The 18602-nt window shown below is 39.9% G+C and overlaps 1 protein-coding gene across 2 annotated transcripts in view; it reads right to left on the bottom strand.

Annotated features, from left to right (window-relative positions):
• The window catches only part of GPC6 (glypican 6), a 1398086-nt gene that overhangs the window by 1108515 nt on the left and 270969 nt on the right, over positions 1-18602 (bottom strand). For both annotated transcript variants that reach the window (XM_073580450.1, XM_073580451.1), the window contains exon 2: positions 7986-8144. In XM_073580450.1, the coding sequence (XP_073436551.1) occupies positions 7986-8144 (159 nt within the window). The remainder of the gene's footprint in view (positions 1-7985; positions 8145-18602) is intronic.

The raw sequence follows: 18602 nt of genomic DNA, 5'->3' as shown, positions 1-18602 counted from the left end.
AATACCAGAAGGATAATGGATCAGAGCAGAAGGGATTAATCAGACAGATGGTCAGAATGAAGTCCAAGGTCAGGCAAATAAAGACCCAATGTCACAAAAGTGACTGACCCGGTATGAAACGACCCAACAGTAGGTTGGTCACTAACAGCACAACAAACAAGGGAACACCGTGGACTCAATTACAATGGTGGGCCCTGTGATAGGAAACAGAGAAATGGACACCCCCTGCACTCTCCTAAGGATGTGCCCTGATCTCCCTGATGTCCTTATACTGGTCTTTTCAACCTTTTGCCGAGCAGGATACCTAAGCCCTCACTTGCCCTGCACCTGTCCCTAAGTAGGGAATTGGCAATTGAGGACACTGGTCCCACCGCTGCACTAATACAACACAAAGGGAAAGTATGACAGACTAGGTAAAGGAAAACAACACTTAGCTCTCTGCTGCAAAGCACAGCACAGCAGGAATGAAACACCAGATACACCGAAGTCAGATGATGAACAACTGCTCCTAGCAAACTCCTTCTCCCAGCATGTTAACGGCAGAATGAACTCTAACACCGGTGGTCAGCTGATGCATCAGGTGACCTTTTGAAGGAAGGTGGGAGTGGTCACCACCTGCATCAGCAAATTCAGCAGCAACATAATTACACCAGTGGCCACCGGGGGAAAAACTGACATTAACTCCCGACGACCTGAAAGGAAAAAAGTTTTCATGTGAGAATCCAGTTCTGCCACGGATCCAAAAATGGATCGTGACATCCAGAATTCAAGGCACAGGAAGCATAAACTTTACTAGCTGAACGTATGTCTTGCAGAGGTCTAGGAGAAACAACTCAGGTAAATAGCTTGGCAATCACCTGGAATAATGAACACTTGGAGACAGCCAATTCCTCCCAGTCTCACATTGGGTAGTCAAGCTGTCAATCAACACACTGACAGCTCAGTATTTTATTTATTTATTTTACTCATTTATATAGCACCATTAATTCCACAGCGCTTTACAGACATTATTGGAACTGTCCACGATGGGGCTCACAATCTAAATTTCCAATCAGAATGTCTTTGGAATGTGGGAAGAAACCAGAGAACCCAAAGGAACCCCACACAAACACAGGAAGAACATACAAACTCTTTGCAGATGTTGTCCATGGTGGGATTTTAACCCATGACTCCAGCGCTGCAAGGCTGCAGTGCTAACCACTGAGCCAGAAAACTATGTAGAGAAAAAAATGCAGCACTCACCAGCTGAGCTGAAAAATTATATGTCCTTTATTTCACAATCGTTCCATGGACATATGAAAGGACAAGCAGGACGTGAGAGGAATGTTGGAGGCGGTGAATGCTGGACTAACCACTGAGCCACCTTGCCACGTCAGAATGCCCCTGTACCAAATTGGATGGCTACAGTTAGGTCCATATATATTTGGAGAGAGACAACATTTTTCTAATTTTGGTTCTAGACATTACCACAATGAATTTTAAATAAAACAATTCAGATTCAGTTGAAGTTCAGACTTTCAGCTTTCATCTGAGGGTATCCATATTAAAATTGGATGAAGGGTTTAGGAGTTTCAGCTCCTTAATATGTGCCACCCTGTTTTTAAAGTGACCAAAAGTAATTGGACAAGTGACTCCAAGGCTATTTCATGGACAGGTGTGGGCAATCCCTTCATTATGTCATTCTCAATTAAGCAGCTAAAAGGCCTGGAGTTGATTTGAGGTGTGGTGCTTGCATTTGGACGGTTTTGCTGTGAAGGAAACATGCGGTCAAAGGAGCTCTCCATGCAGGTGAAGCAAGCCATCCTTAAGCTGCAAAAACAGAAAAAACCCATCCAAGAAATTGCTACAACATTAGGAGTGGCAAAATCTACAGTTTGGTACATCCTGAGAAAGAAAGAAAGAAAGCAAGCAAGCACTGGTGAACTCATCAATGCAAAAAGACCTGGGCGCCCACGCAAGCTAACAGTGGTGGATAATCACAGAATAATCTCTATGGTAAAGAGAAACCCCTTCAAAACAACTTACAAAGTGAACAATACTCTCCAGGAGGTCGGCGTATCAATATCCAAATTTACTATAAAGAGAAGACTGCATGAAAGCAAATACAGAGGGTTCACTGTACGGTGCAAGCCAATCATAAGCATCAAGAATCAAAAGGCTAGACTGGACTTTGCTAAAAAACATCTAAAAAAGCCAGCACAGTTCTGGAAGAACATTCTTTGGACAGATGAAACCAAGATCAACCTCTACCAGAATGATGGAAAGAGAAAAGTATGGCAAAGGCGTGGTACAGCTCATGATCCAAAGCATACCACATCATCTGTAAAACATGGCAGTGTGATGGCTTAGGCATGCATGGCTTCCAGTGGCACTGGGTCACTAGTGTTTATTGATGATGTGACACAGGACAGAAGCAGCCGAATGAATTCTGAGGTATTCAGAGCCATACTGTGTGCTCAGATCCAGCTAAATGCAGCCAAACTGATTGGTCGTTGTTTCATACTACAGATGGACAATGACCCAAAACATAAAGCCAAAGCAATCCAGGAGTTTATTAAAGCAAAGAAGTGGAATATTTTTGAATGGCCAAGTCAGTCACCTGATCTCAACCCAATTGAGCATGCATTTCACTTGTTAAAGACTAAACTTCAGACAGAAAGGCCCACAAACAAACCGCAACTGAAAACCACCGCAGTGAAAGCCTGGCAGAGCATCCAAAAGGAGGAAACACAGCATCTGGTGATGTCCATGAGTTCAAGACTTCAGGCAGTCATTGCCAATAAAGGGTTTTCAACCAAGTACTAGAAATGAACATTTTATTTACAATTCTGTCCAATTACTTTTGGTCCCTTTAAAAACAGGGTGGCACATGTTAAGGAGCTGAAACTCCTAAACCCTTCATCTAATTTTAATGTGGATACCCTCAAATGAAAGCTGAAAGTCTGAACTTCAACTGAATCTGAATTGTTTTGTTTAAAATTCATTGTGGTAATGTCTAGAATCAAAATTAGAAAAATGCTGTCTCTGTCCAAATATATATGGACCTGCCTGTAACTTGTCAATCGTGACAGTACCATCTCTTCTCAGGGGGCCACTGGACCCCAGGCTTCCCAGGTAATTTTAGATGGAAGGCCCTGACCAATCATCTTCACATCTCGAACAGGGACCCAGGATCTCTCCTCTGGTCCTTATCCCCTCCACCTTATCCCCATTCTTTAAAACAAGACCAATGGATGGTCTTATATAGGCCATTCATTTTTAGCCAATATGAGCAATCCCAATATTCTTTTGAACCTCCCTCCAGACATCCCCAAGTCTCTGTATGGCAACCTCCACCACAGGGCATTCAGAACTAAACCTATAAAATTCACCAAAATGAGGATGAAAACCATAATTACAGAAGAAAGATAAGGTTCTGGTAGATTGATTTACTCTACTGTTAAAAGCAAACTCAGTGAGAGGTAAAAATGAAGACCAGTCGTCCTGTCAAGCTGCCACAAAGCACCTTAAAATTTGTTCCAAAGATTGATTTGTCCTCTTAGTCTGACCATTGGTTTTAGGGTGATAAGCAGATGCAGAATCTAAGTCAATCCCTAGTTTACTGCAAACAACTCTCCAAAATTTGGATACAAATTGTACTCCCCTATTAGACACAATGTTCAGAGGGATCCCATCACCTTACAATATGGGAAATAAACAACCTGGAAAGTGTTTCTGCATTAGATAATCCTGACAAAGGAAGAAAATGAGCTTGTTTGCTGAATCGATCAATTACTACCCAGATAGCAGTTTTCCCATCAGACAGAGGGAAATCTGTGATGAAGTCTTTTTGGAATTGACAATGGATCCCATTCCTCAGCCGGACAGCTATGAATGACTTTTGTGAGTATGCAGACTTCACAAGCAGATACAAAATCTTTAATATCATCATGCATGGACAGCCACCAAAAAAGTCTGGCAACAGTTTTCTGTGTAGCACTATCCCCAGGATGACCACTTAAGATGGAATCATGAAATTCCTGTAACACCCACAATCTTACAGGCACAAATAATTTGGACGCGGAAGGGACCAATGACTGGACTTTACGAATCTCCTCTTCCAATTCTGAGTTTACCATAGAAACCACAATACCCTGAGGAATAATGGAAGATGGAAGTTGTGAAGGAGAAATGTAATCTAGACTAGCTTTCACATCCTTGGACCCTAGCCTGAATGTAATAGAAAAATTAAACCCAGAGAAAAACAAGGACCATCTGGTCTGTCTAGGAGTTAACCTTTTAGCCGATTCAACGTAAGCTAAATTCTTGTGATCAATGATCACCGCTACTGGATGAACCGCCCCTTCCAAAAAATTCCTCCATTCCTCAAAGTTCAATTTGACAGCAAGTAACTCCCAATTCCCAACATCATAATTTGTCTTGGCTGGTAAACATTTTATTGAGAAAAAAAGCACATGGATGCAGATTAGCAAGCGTTTTGAGCCCCTGCGATAATACATCTCCCACTCTGATCTCCAAAGCATCCACCTCCACAATGAATGGTTCTTGGTGATCAGAATGGGTGCAGACATAAAACACTCTTTTAATCTTTCAAAATTACTGATAGTGCACGGCGAATAAAACGTGAGATTCACCCCCTTACATGTAAGGTCAGTAAGTGGTTTAGCAATCTGTGAAAACCCTTTGAGAAGTTTTCTATATTAGTTGGCGAATCCCACAAAACACTGCAAAGCCTTAAGATCACAAGGTTCAACCGAATCAATTATGACCTGCACCTTCCCAGGGTCCATCTTAAACAATTCTGCTGATAAAATATACCCCAAGTAAAATATTTCCTGAAAAGAAAAAACACATTTCTCTAATTTAGCAAACAAAGAGTTCTCCCTCAATCTCTGTAACACAACACAGACATGTTCCTGGTGAGTGTCCAAATTTGTTGTGAAAATAAGAATGTCAATGACGTAACTCACAACATGTCTTCCAATGCAATCAGAGAAAATATCATTCACAAAATTTTGAAACACAGTAGGTGCATTAGATAATCATGACAAGTTTTTCAAAAAGACCTTTAGACATTAAAAACGCCGTTTTTCCACTCATCACCCTTCCGGATGCATATCAAATTGTAATCCCCTCTAAGATCAAGTTTAGAAAACACCCTGGCCCCCAGAAGCTGATTATATAAGTCGGGATGAGTGGAAGTGGGTATTTTTAACCGTGATCTTGTTTAGTTCTCGGAAATCAAGGCAAGGAAAGAGACCCCCAAAGAAAAATCCAACAGCTATAGGGGAGAAGGAAGGATGGATATGACCTTTCTGTAAACTTTTGTTAACATATTCTTTCATGGCCCCATACAATTGCAAAGGTAAGCTTTTGATAATTTGGCGTTAGGAATAAGTTCAATAGCACAATCAAAGGGTCAATGGGGAGGTAGTATCTCCACCTCATTTTCTGAAAACTCATCTCTGAAGTCCTTCAGGTACCCTGGAAGACCCTTCAGACTAGCGGAGCATATTTGTACAGCAAGCACCAACTTTACTAGCTGAATGTACATCTGGCAGAGGTCTGGGAGAAACAGCTAAGGTAAGTAGCATGGTATTCTCTTGGAATAATAAATATTTGGAGACAACCAACACATCCCAGTCTCAGATTGGACAGTTGAGCTGTCAATCAACACACTGACAGCTCAGCAAATCTCTGTAACAGATTGGATGGCTAAGCTGTCAATCAAAGTACTGACAGCTTCAGCATTCCACTTTACCAGATTGGATGGCCGAGCTGTCTGTAACTGCATCCCAGACACACTGAGGGGTGGTGTCATGGTCCAGTCCGGAGTTTATTTTCTGCTGTCCTCTCTCTGGACTAGTCATGCAGGAGTTAATCTCCTCGGCCACATTCTGGAGCTAGATGGACAATTTCAGTCCGTCACAGCCTGCTGACAAGTGTTAGTGATAGCTCAAGCTTCCAGTTTAGAGTCTCTGACCCTTGTACCTTGGTGATCCTCCTGCCTTTGACTTTGTATCCACATGTATGACCCAGACTGATCTCTGACACTGTCTCTTGGTATCAATCTCTGCTGCTACATTTTCTGTCTGGCTTTTGATTCCCCGGTTTGTACCCCGACCACGTCTTCCGTCTCACGTTTTTGGACCCCGCGCTCATGTTTGGCTTTTTAACCCTTGGCTTGGTATTTTGACTACATGTACTGCTGCCACATTTGGTACATCTGTCCTGACAGTTTCTGACTCGGTTTGTCTGACCATTCTCTCATTACCTGTGACACCTGTGCGGTTGCTCAGTGTTGCTACACTTAGTGTGTAACCTCTCTTCCCTCACCAGCTCCCCCTGGTGGAGGTTTCACTACAGGTGGAACCATGAAAAATCTCTTGGCACTTGGCACCCTCTGAAATAAAATTATATGTGCATTGTACAGATTTCCTTGTCTTTCTGTCTCATTTTACAGGTGAATTAGGAATAAGTTATATACATGCCTCAAAGTTGAATTTGCCACTCTAAGGAAGCAAAATTATGGAGAACACAGGATCGATAGGCAAGTTAGTTATATACAAATGATGAAAAAACAGAAAAGAATTTTCAATTCATCTAAATTTTTTCAGTATTGAGTAAGAGCACCATGTGCAAAAATTCACGCACGTACACGCCATGGAATGTTATCAATGAGGTTCTTAATAGTTGTCTGAAAAATATTCTGACATGCTTAATACAATACACCTGAACACATAAAACATGAAGATCCACTGCTGACAGCTCTCTTTGCAATTGCCAATTATGGTTGAGCTGACCCATGGAAGTTCAGGTTCTAATACTCAACCCAGATTTTGTTCCAAAATTCGGTGTGGGTACCAGAACTGTGCCCGAACTTGAACCTGGACCTGAACTCCATTCAAAACAATGGGACCCAAACTTTTTGAACTGGAAAATTCTCCCTCTCTCTTTTTTTGATTGTTGCAATGGACTTTCGGGGAAAGTTCGTGTTCGGCGTTTAGCACTGGACAGTAAACTGTTCGGTACAGACATTGAAATTTTAAGTTAGAGTCCTCTTGAGGATAGTAAAGGAAAACTTCAAGGTGAATAACTTCCCTGCAAATCAAATGTATAAATAATTTGAATTTCGCCTGATCTGATCATCAATATATTTCTGAATAAGGCATGCATAGTGAATAAATTAAGATGTTTTTAAAACTATGTTTCCATTCTTTCATCATTAGCACTTCATTAATATGCCTTTCAATCCTGTGATTTCCAAAAATCCAAGACTTTTCCTTCATAGTTTTGCAATTTTAATGTTGAGGAGTGTAAATACTGTATATATTTGTTGGTATAAAATTTAGCTAGTTTGACATGCAAAAAAATTGTTCTTATTCTTCAGATGTTTCTATTTACTTGCACCCACATAAGTAAAGATGTTTATCCTACTGATCATAGAAATCTTCTAGTGCTCACAGCACTTTGAGAACAGTCACATGAGACCAGTCAAAAGGCCAAGGATTGCTTAGATTGGTAAAAGTGATATAAACCTCTCAGCTGTGAAAAGTGTTTGCTTCATAATGAATTTCAGGTTGTAAAGATGATCTCCTTATAAACAGTACAACAGCTACATTAACAACACTATGGCTCATGCATGCCATGTATACTTTTAACATCAGCTCTAAGCAACACTTTATCAATAGTACTGCATTTCTATATGTCCTTGAGTTTAAATATTTTTAACCAGGAATTTCCAGTAATGTGAAACATTCTAGTGGAGAATTTGGTTAATAATCCAGAATCTCATGAGAAGTGAATCACATGAATAATAACTACAACTGTTAAAAAAGAAACACAACCAATCCATTAATTGAAATGATGAGTAAAGAAATGCTAAATGAAATTCCAAAAAATACTTAATAAAACATGATGCTTGATTAAAGTGGTGATAAATGCATGACTTATAGAAAACTATTTTTCTGGCAAAATCTCCTTACCATCAAACTTTCGATGCCACAATATAAAGGTGGTGCGGACAAAATGACTTGTTTCTTGGACTAGATTCTCGAACTCCAATTTACTTTGCTGACTAAGTTTATTTTCCATTTTAGTTGTGCAGCATGTATATTCCTGAGGACATACACGAAGATGCTCCCCTGCCAGAAAAGAAAAACACAGATATTTGATTATAGAAAAGCCTGAAGTTGATATAATTTTATTTACAGTATTTAAAGCAGAGCAATTTTAATTACACATGCATTATAATGGCAGAACAACCGTGCAAATATCTTTTTTTATAATATTGTATTTGGAGAAATGTTTTAGAGGTTGAAAATTTATGTTGCATTTTAGGCTGTTTCTATAATGTCTATATATGGCAGAATTTTAGTACATGTTAAGCATTTGAACTCTCCTGGTAATACTAAGTTGAATTTAGATCATCCTAAGGTCCTGGTTTGGCATGATCCCAAGGGCATGCCATTATACACATGCTAAAATGTGTCCATATTACCCGAACAAACAGGTCTTTTTGACAATAAGCTTGTGTTTTTTTAAGTCACAAATGAAATGGAAATACTTCACAAGCATCTATAAACCATATCTTTGAAAAAGGAAAAACATGTTGCGAAAATCAATTAAAAATTTGATCCTCTGCAAATCAAATAGAATTGACAATTGGTTAATTCCTCCATTATTGGCCTTCCAACTGGGACCATTTATTTTCAACACTTTTTGACCCTGCTGTCCTTTTAAATCATTCATAGATGTTGAGTTGAAGATAAGCAGTTACCAAATAATGCCTAACAGTCATGTCCTTGAACAATTTCTATCTGAATCACTAAGCATCTTTTCGAATTGCTGCATTTGTTTTTTCATGCTGAATATACATGATATAGATTAAAAATAACAAAGGAAATGCTTATAGATGGCACGGTATCTATAAACTACAATGAATGAATAAGTAAAACAGTAAAAGTAAAAATAAAAATAATATCCCTGCAACCAAGAAGCTGGACCAAAGTGGTGGTATGTGGACAGTCGGAAAGAGAACTAAAACACAGAAACCGCAGAAGAAAGCCGACCATATAGTCCCATGTATTATGATGAAAATTATACTAAACAGGTACAATAACAGAAAAAACATCAATGATTATACAAAGGTAAAATTATTTATGAATAAGGATGCGCACCAAGGAGAGTAAAAAACCAGTTGAAATGGGAATGAGAAAAACCAAGTTGATATGCACAACACAAATAATGGTAAAAAAGGAGTTAAGGCCCCGTCACACATAGCAATCTCGCTAGTGAGATCGCTGCTGAGTCACAACTTTTGTGACACAACTGCGATCTCATCAGCGAGATCGCTGTGTGTGACAGCGATCAGCGACCGGCCCCCCTGCCGGTATCGCTGATCTCTGCAAGAAACCTCTGGACATTTTTTTGGTCGCTGATCTCCCGCTGGCCAGCACGCATCGCTGCGTGTGACAGGCGGGAGACCAGCGATCAGCTGTAAAATAATAAAAAAATAAAAAATATTGTTATTCTCACCTTCCGGCGTCCCGCGCAGTCTTCCTGCCTCTCTCCACGCTCCCGGTCCCAGTAATCCTTTGCAAGAATGACCGTGAGACTTTGCGATCCCGCGAGAATGGACATCATCGCGGTAATTCTCGCAAAGGACTACTGGGACCGGAGCGTGGAGAGAGGCGGAAATGCTGCGCGGGATGTCGGAAGGTGAGAATAACAATATTTTTTATTTTAATTCTATTTTTGACATGAATATGGCATCAGCGCTAACGAACACAGTGACGCCACGCACTCGGCATTGCTGTGCTAATCGCTGGTGAAGCTGTCTGTTTGACAGCTCACCAGCGATCACATAGCGACTCACCAGCGATCCTGACACGTTGATATCGTAGTCGGGATCGCTGGTAAGTTGCTATGTGTGACTCCAGCTTAAGACCAATTTGTACACACTTTAAATAATTAAATAAAATAAATTTTACCCTTTTATAATCATTGATTTTTTTTGTTATTGTACCTGTTTAATATAATAAATGATATATTATCATCATAATGCATGGGACTGTATGGTCGGCATTCTTCTGCGGTTTCTGTGTTTGAATATACATGATGTACAATAAAACATTATCTTGTGGTACTAAGCCAGAAAAATCAATGAAAATACTTTTATGCCCAGAAATGACAAAAATATTCTAGGAGTAATTTTTGGGTATAAAAGTATTTAGAGCGCTACTGGATATACAGTAATAGACACGCATTTTGAAACTCTATTGCTTTCATTTTCCTATAATAATTATTATTCACCTATATAATATTTTGAGACACATTTTAATTTTTAAAGAAATATCTGGTTTTAGTAAGTGAGCTTTATAACTTTAGCGGTTAAGAATCAAGCTACTTTTGGCCTCCAAGATCATGAAATCAATTTTTTTTCCATCCTTGGATTATTGCACTCTGACAGATATAACTTTTGATTTTTATAGGAGACCGTCACCACATTTCTAGTAATGATGCTATGGATCTTTTAAGAATCTTTCCAAACATGTTGCTTTTTCAGTTATCTGTGTTTATCCTGTTTTAAAATTAAGTTTTACAGGCTGAACGCGTGCAAAAAAACTTTCAAGGAGTCATATGGGCAGTGCTGGAACCATGATAAGTCACAATTTTAAAGCTCTCATCAAGGCTACTGTTTGATTGATATCTCCCTGGGTATTTGACATTAAGCACTAGCTGTGCCAAAAGGGAATGTGAAAAAAACCCCAAAAGGGTGCCTTTTTACCATTTAATTTATTTGATCTTTTTTATCGTGATGAATTGCATATAAGTAATAATTGTCAAAGTGAGCTGTGGAGCAAACAAACGCAATAGGGTATTATCCAATAGCAACAGGTATATTAGTGCGGAGTGCCTGCTCACCTGATGGAGTTCTATAGCACACAACAATTTGAAAGCTTTAGTAGAACCATGGGTCAACAAACCAAGAGAGTTCTGTGGAGGAAAATTGAGTGTTTTTTCTGCGCTGCTGATGGAGTTGAACAGGAAAGATTCAAGACACACAGAGGCTGACGGCATGCAGTTTTATAAAACCACATATATTCAACGCTCTGTGTGTCCTGGATCCTTTCTGTGGGACTCCATCAGCAGCAGAGAAAAAACACTCAATTATCCTCCATAAAAGTAATAAACATAAAAAAATTATCTCTTATTTCAAAAATAAAGTTTCTTTTCTTTTCCTGGGAATTTAATCTATTAATCTATTAATTCCTTAAATCTTTAGACTTAAGGGGGTTTTACACATAGAGATATCGCTAGCAATATCGCTAAAGCATCACCGATTTGGTGACGCAGCAGCGATATCGCTAGCGATATCGCTATGTGTGATAATTACCTCCGACCGGCTCCCCCGCTGTCTGTCGCTGATCGCGTGAGATTGCGCAGCTCCATTTCCCGTCGGGTACTTCCTGCTGGGTTTCCTGCTGGCGCCGACGAGCGACACGTGGACGCAGATGGGCGGACGTCAGGATCACCTCGTCTGAAAGGTAAGTAATGACCGCTGTATCGCTGCTGCATCGCTGTGAGATCTGCCTGTGTGGCAGCTCACTAGTGACAATTTAGCAATGCACCATCGATCCTAACAGGGTCGTATCGTGGTCAGGATCGCTGGTGCATCGCTAAATGTAAAGGGGCCTTTAGTTTTCTACCACAAATTTTATTTTTTAATTCAGTTTTTTCAATCACAAATTTTATTTTTTAATTTGAAAGTCCTTTAAAAGTTTATGAAATTAGTGAAGACTAAAAGGACATGTTTTTTTTTATCAAGTCAAAGATGCCTCTTTTTTTTCCAGGAAGCCAAAACCATCCATTTCATTTTTTTCTTCCGATCTCCTTAACTTTCAAGATCCATATTTTATTTTGTAATTAAGCCAAATAAAATAAATATGAATTATAAATTCAACTCCGTAGTTAGTAAGAAAACCATAAAGAGTTCTTACAATTAAAAAAATGATTACAGCGCAGGACTCTGCAGTTTAATCATTTCTCTAGATCACTCTATTAGCAATTTCTGCTGATAATCTGCAATATGGGCAGCCCAAAATCTGTTCTGCTGGTAACTGTATACTAAGGATTGGATTTTACCATGCTTGCTCAAGCCCTGAAGAAGGTAGCCTTGCTGCAGGACATTTCTTAATTTAGTGGAGCCCACTTTGGGTGGGGTGCCAACAGAAAATGCTAATTAAGTGGTTAAGTGGTGGAGAAAAATGATTATATTGAAATAATTTTCTTGTGAAGGTGTAGGTACACTTTAAATCCTTACTATGCACAAGTACAGCTTTAGCATAGTTGATTATTCATAGCATGTTGTGGGTGAATGCTTTGTAATGATGGCTTCAAGTGTTGAGTTACAGCAACTGAACTGCGATATCATGTGTCAGACTCTTCTCTTTTACAATCAATTATTTTCTACGGGACCTGACACACTGGTGTCTGAATCAAGTTCAGCATCCATATAAAATTGTTTCTTGATGGATATGTTATCATCTTCCAGATTAATTTGTGGTTTTGCAAATCTGTGGTCAGTGACTCGCTTTATATTGCTTTTTTATACATCAGTTGTTGGGCAGTCACTGTCACTTGTGGTTGCTATTTTAAATTGGATCATGTAGATTGACATGCTGTTTGATGCTGATACTGTTAATATAACCAGGTTTATTTTCTCTTGGTTACTATGAAAAATACATACTGTAGTAGTGATGCCTTATATGTTTTTCATTGAGGCACTACGTACTCAGTTTTAACTGATATGGTCATGATATGTCAAGAAAAATGAGAAGGAAGGCAGTAATGTGAGTCAAGAAAAACATGATATACAAACAAACACATTGTAATCTAAATTCAGACTGGCACATTTAGGCTTTGTAATATATAATAAGACTGAAAAAGTGTATGGGGGGTTAATTAAGTAAAAGATGTAAATGGAGAGTAATCACTTAGTTGGCCTATTAAAAGGTAATACAACCTAAATCTACTGAGCTATGAATAGACCCTCCTAAAAATCCCAGTGTGGTTTAAATGTGTCAGCACTCAATTAATTAGAGATAGTACCTATTGCTTTCAAAATTTAAGTATTAGAAGGAATTAGGCCAGAGGAATATATGAGGTTTGTTAAAGCTCCAGAGAACCGGTAATTAAATTAAGAACAGGAAAGGGCAATTAGAAAAGCTAACACTAGAGACTGGATATTCCCAAAGATGCAGGCTTATTATTATTTGTCTTAGGAAATATAAATTAATGAAAATAAACAAACAGTCAGATATGTTTGCAGCTATCATTTTGAACATACTACACGCTTACAGGCACACACAGATACTAAGAGGCTGGGCTTTTTTTTCCCTTGGTATAAAATAGGACCAAATCAATTTTTGAAAATAACTGTAAAAATTCACAATGTTTCTGCAATATAATGCGCATGCTATGGTTATAAATATTTCATGAAACTTTTAATAAATTAACACAGTGTAATAGAATATAAAAAAATTGTAATACATCTTAACCCCTTACTGCCAGCTGACGGAATAGTACGTCAGCTGGCAGTATCCCCCCTTTGAGGTGGGCTCCGACGGTGAGCCCACCTCAAAGCCTTGACATGTCAGCTGTTATAAACACCAGACATGTGCCCACAAAAAGCGCAAATGGAATCGCGATCTGCCCGTGCCTACTAACTAGTTAACTCCCTCTGTCAAACCTTGACAACGAGCATTTAACTAGAACTTCCAGAAAGCAGCCGGAAATGAGCGCATCACCAACCCCCGTCACATGATCGGGGATCAGCGACATGTTGCCATAACAACCTGAGGTCTCCTCGAGACCTCTACGGTTGTTGTTGGCAGATTGCTATGAGCTCCACCCTGTGGGCAGTGCTCATAGCAATGCTGTATTTCTACTACATACAGTAGAGCTGATCTATGCATCACCTCTGTGTTGCAGAGTCAAACAAGCTATGGCAGCTTCTAGACTATTGAAGCATGCCAAAAGTAAAAAAAAGTGTTTAAAAATAAAAAAAAGTAAAAAAAAAGGTTAGCCCCCCTAAGGACAAAGCCTCTTTGTAGGTTAATGACCTGGCCTTAATTTTGAAATCAGACCACTGTCACTTTATCTGGTTATAGCTCTGGAACGCTTCAATGGATCCCGCTCATTCTGAGAATGTTTTTTCATGACATATTGTACTTCATGTTAGTGATAAAATTTCTTCTATATGACTTGCATTTATTTATGAAAATAACGGATGTTTGTCAAAAATTTTTAAAATTTTGTAATTTCCAAACTTTTAATTTTTGTACCATTAAATCAGAGTTATGTCATAAAAAATAGTTAATAAATACCATTTCCCTCATGTCACCTTTGCATCAGCACAATTTTGGAAACATAATTTTTTTTGTTAGGAAGTTATAAGGGTTAAAAGTTTTGATTTCTCATTTTTCCAGCAAAATTTACAAAACCATTTTTTTAAGGACCACCTCACATTTGAAGTGAGTTTGGAGGTCAATATAACAGAAAATACCCAAAAGTGACACCATTCTAAAAACTGCACCCCTCAAGGTGTTCAAAACCACATTCAAGAAGTTTATTAACCCTTTAGGTACTTCACAAGAATTGAAGCAATGTGGAAGGAAAAAACGAACACTTAACGTTTTTCCCCAAAAAGTTTTCTTCTGACACAATTTTTTTATTTTGTCAAGGGTATCAGGAGAAAATGAACCACAATTTGTGGTGCAATTTCTCCTGATTACACCGAGAGAGGACGTTATGTCACGTTTGGAAAGCCCCTGATGTACCTAAACAGTGGAAACCCCACACAAGTGACCCCATTTTGGAAACTAGACCCCCAAGGAGCTTATCTAGATGTGTGGTGAGAACTTTGAACCCCCAAGTGACTTTATTCTTTAGGTCAGTGCAATTATATCCTTTTCTCATGTTTAGCTTCTGTCACACACTAACAGTTGCTTATTTTTAAAGAATTTTTTGTAAGAAATTTTTGCATTGCCGTATTTTGAGAGCTATAATTTTTGCATATTTTAGCTGACAGAGTCATGTGTGGGCTTGTTTTTTTGCGGGACGAGCTGACGTCTTTATTGGTACAATTTTCGGGCACATTCTGATTTTTGTGGAGGCAGAATGAACAAAACCCAGCAATTCAGGAATTTTTTTTTTTTCTCTGATCCGTATGTCATAAAAAGAGTAAAGCAGCTTTATTTTTCGGGTCACTACAATTAAAATGATACCTCATTTATTTTTTTTATGTTTTGGTGATTTTACACAATAAAAACTTGTATAGAAAAAATAATTATTTTTGCATCACTTTATTCTGAGAGCTATAACTTTTTTATTTTTCCACTGATGAAGCTAGATGGCAGCTTGTTTTTTTGTGGGACAAGATGGTGCTTTCAGTGATACTATATTTATTACTATTTGTTTTTTGATCGTGTTTTAATCCATTTTTTCCAAACAGTATGATGATACCGCTTGGAAAAAATTTAATTTGCTACTTATTTTTACTGCGTACTGAAGAGGTTAACTAGGGTGACACTTTTATAGATGGGATTTTTACGGACGTGGCATTACCAACCATTTGTATTTTTTCTTTTTGCATAAAAATGTGTATTTTTTAGGGGAATTTTTTAAAGTTATTTTTATTATTTTTTAATATTTTTTTACATATTTTTTTAAATGTTTTTTTTTTTAACCTTGTCCCTTTATGAGGTTTTCACTTTCTCACTTTCATTGCGGATATAATACATTGCAATGCTCCAGTATTGCAGTGTATTATACCCTATGCTAAAAGCTGCTGTGAGCATGGTCTCAGAGGCTTTCCATAGCTGGATGACCCGGGGGTTGTCATAACAACCACGGGTCACCAAGGAAGAGATCGGACCCCTCAATTACATCGCAGGGATGCCGATCTTAAGGCAGAGGGAGCCCCAAACCCTCTGCCTTCCCCCTGAATGAGGCAATCATGCTTGAATGCAGCAGTCAGGGGGTTAACAGTCAGATGTGGCATAGCGCTGCTCCTGGCTGTTAGTGCAGGAAGCTCAGCCACCAGCTGCGCTGAGTTCCGTCACAGACCGGGCAGGAGATTCTCAAATTTCAGCATCTCCTGCCTGCTCATGATGTGATTGGTCAGTCAGATTGAATGACCAATCACAGCCTCTGGGTACGGGAACGACTGCAAGGGTCCCCGCACCTCTTTCCATGCCTGTCAGCTGTCTATGAGAGCTGTCAATACTGAACTGTCACTGCGTGTTTACACGCAGAGACAGGTTAAATGCATGACAGGCATAGCCCATCATGGTGCGGGAACTTACATCCTGCCATTACGGGCTATGCCCATCAATGGACGTTAAGGAATTAAAACATCCTCCTTTCGCCAAAATCAAAATACAGCAATAATAAAAAAAATCAAACCTACACATATTTGGTATCGCCGTGTTCAGAGTCACCCAATCTATCAATGAAAAAAGGATTAACCTGATCGCTAAACGGCGTAGCGAGAAAAAAATCAAAACACCATAATAACATTTTTTTGGTCGACACAACATTGCATTATAATGCATTAATGGGCGATCAAAAGAATGTATCTGCATAAACGTGGTATCGTTAAAAACGTCAGCTCAACACGCAAAATATAAGCCCTCATCAGTGTCAGGAACACCGCACTGCACTTGCTCACTGAGCCAGTGTGCGTGTCCTGAGTCAAGCGAACTGTGCTCAAAGATACCTGTGGAGCGAGCAGCAGCCGAGTAGGTGCGTACTTCAGAACAAACTCCAGAGAGCTAGGAGCTGCATGAGAACTCCTAGCAGGGTAACTGCAAGACAAAGTTACCAAGGAGCATAGACAGGGAGGTTAGTCAGGACATAGCCAATGAGTCATACACAGAGATAGCTGCAAGGTACAAGAGGGGCGAGCAGAGAGTAGTCAGATCACAAGCAATGAGTCATACACATGGAGGGTAGCGAAGTACAGAATCAACAGGCAAACTCACAACGGGGAACAGAACTGGGTCAGAACCATATAAACAAGCTATAACAATGAACAGGCACAGGCACACAGAGGTCACCACACTCGGCCAAAGGCAAAAGTATAACTGACAGGGATTGGAGCTTCCCAGGGGTTTAAGAAGCTCTCCCAGAACCATAGATAGGCCACAATCATTAACCTCAGGTGTGCAGGTCAAAACCTGCACTGAGCTCCAGACATTAACCCCTGAAGTGTCACTCAAAAACCTGCACTGGAATCATGACAGTACCTCCCTCTCAACGGGGTTCCTCTGGACCCCCAGGCTTCCCTGGGTACTTGGTATAGAAAGCCCGAACCAGGCAATATGCATGTACAGAGCGAGCAGGGACCCATGAGCACTCCTCTGGTCCATATCCCTTCCTGTGGACTAGGTACTGCAAAGAGCGGCGCACCCGCCAAGAGTCCACAATATGTCCTACCTCATACTCCAATTGACCCTCCACCAGCACTGGAGGAACAACAGGCTTGGAGTCCTTTTTGACAGACCCCACGGATTTCAACAGAGATTTATGGAATGCATTGGATATTTTTAAGGAGGCGGGGAGACACAACCTATATGCCACTGGGTTGACTATCTCCATAATCTCGTACGGACTAATGAACTTTGGTCCCAATTTAGCTGATGGTACCTTCAAGTTGATATTACGTGTGGAAAGCCAAAACTTCTCTCCCATCTGAAGCATGTCTCCTGAGGCTCTCTTTTTGTTAGCAAAATATTTGTACCTCCCCTGGGCTCGAGAGATATTATGCTGGACTTCAGCCCAGAGGTTTTTTAACCGTTGAACAGACCCCTCTACCCCTGGACAACCGGAATCCACCCTTGAAAACTCCCCAAAATGCGGATTGAACCCATAGTTAATCAGGAATGGGGACATGTTGGTGGACTGACTCACCCGGTTGTTAAAAGCGAATTCCACCAACGGTAACGCATCACACCAATCCTCCTGTCTGGCGGAGGTTAGACACCTGAGAATTTGTTCCAGGGATTGATTGGTGCATTCTGTCTGATCATTACTCTCCGGGTGATATGCCGACAAGAAGGAGAGTGAGATGCCCAATTTCATACAGAATGCCCTCCAAAATTTGGCCACAAACTGCACACCTCTGTCAGACACAACATTCAGGGGTACCCCATGCAATTGGACCACATGCTGTACAAACAACCTTGACAATGTTTCTGCTGAGGGTAATGCTGCCAAGGGAATGAAATGGGCCTGTTTAGAAAACCTATCCACCACCACCCAGATCACGGTATTGCCCCTGGAAGGTGGAAGGCCGGTAATAAAATCCATGGAAAGATGAGTCCATGGCCTATTAGGAATCGGTAAAGGTATGAGTTCCCCAGCTGGCCGGTTATGCGAGCTTTTGGAACGGGCACACACACCACAAGCAGAAACAAATTTATTGACATCGGACCTTAGTGAAGGCCACCAAAAAACCCTGGCTACTGCCTCTCTAGTGGCCGTGATACCTGGATGAGCACTCAACCTAGACTCATGAAACTCCTGCAGAAGTCTAG

Source organism: Dendrobates tinctorius, unplaced genomic scaffold (assembly GCF_039654945.1).
Source record: "Dendrobates tinctorius isolate UK_male_01 unplaced genomic scaffold, ASM3965494v1 ptg000064l, whole genome shotgun sequence".
In the NCBI taxonomy this organism is placed as follows: Eukaryota; Metazoa; Chordata; class Amphibia; order Anura; family Dendrobatidae; genus Dendrobates; species Dendrobates tinctorius.
Note: the sequence above shows the minus strand (reverse complement) of the source record. Positions and strands in the feature narration are given on the sequence as shown.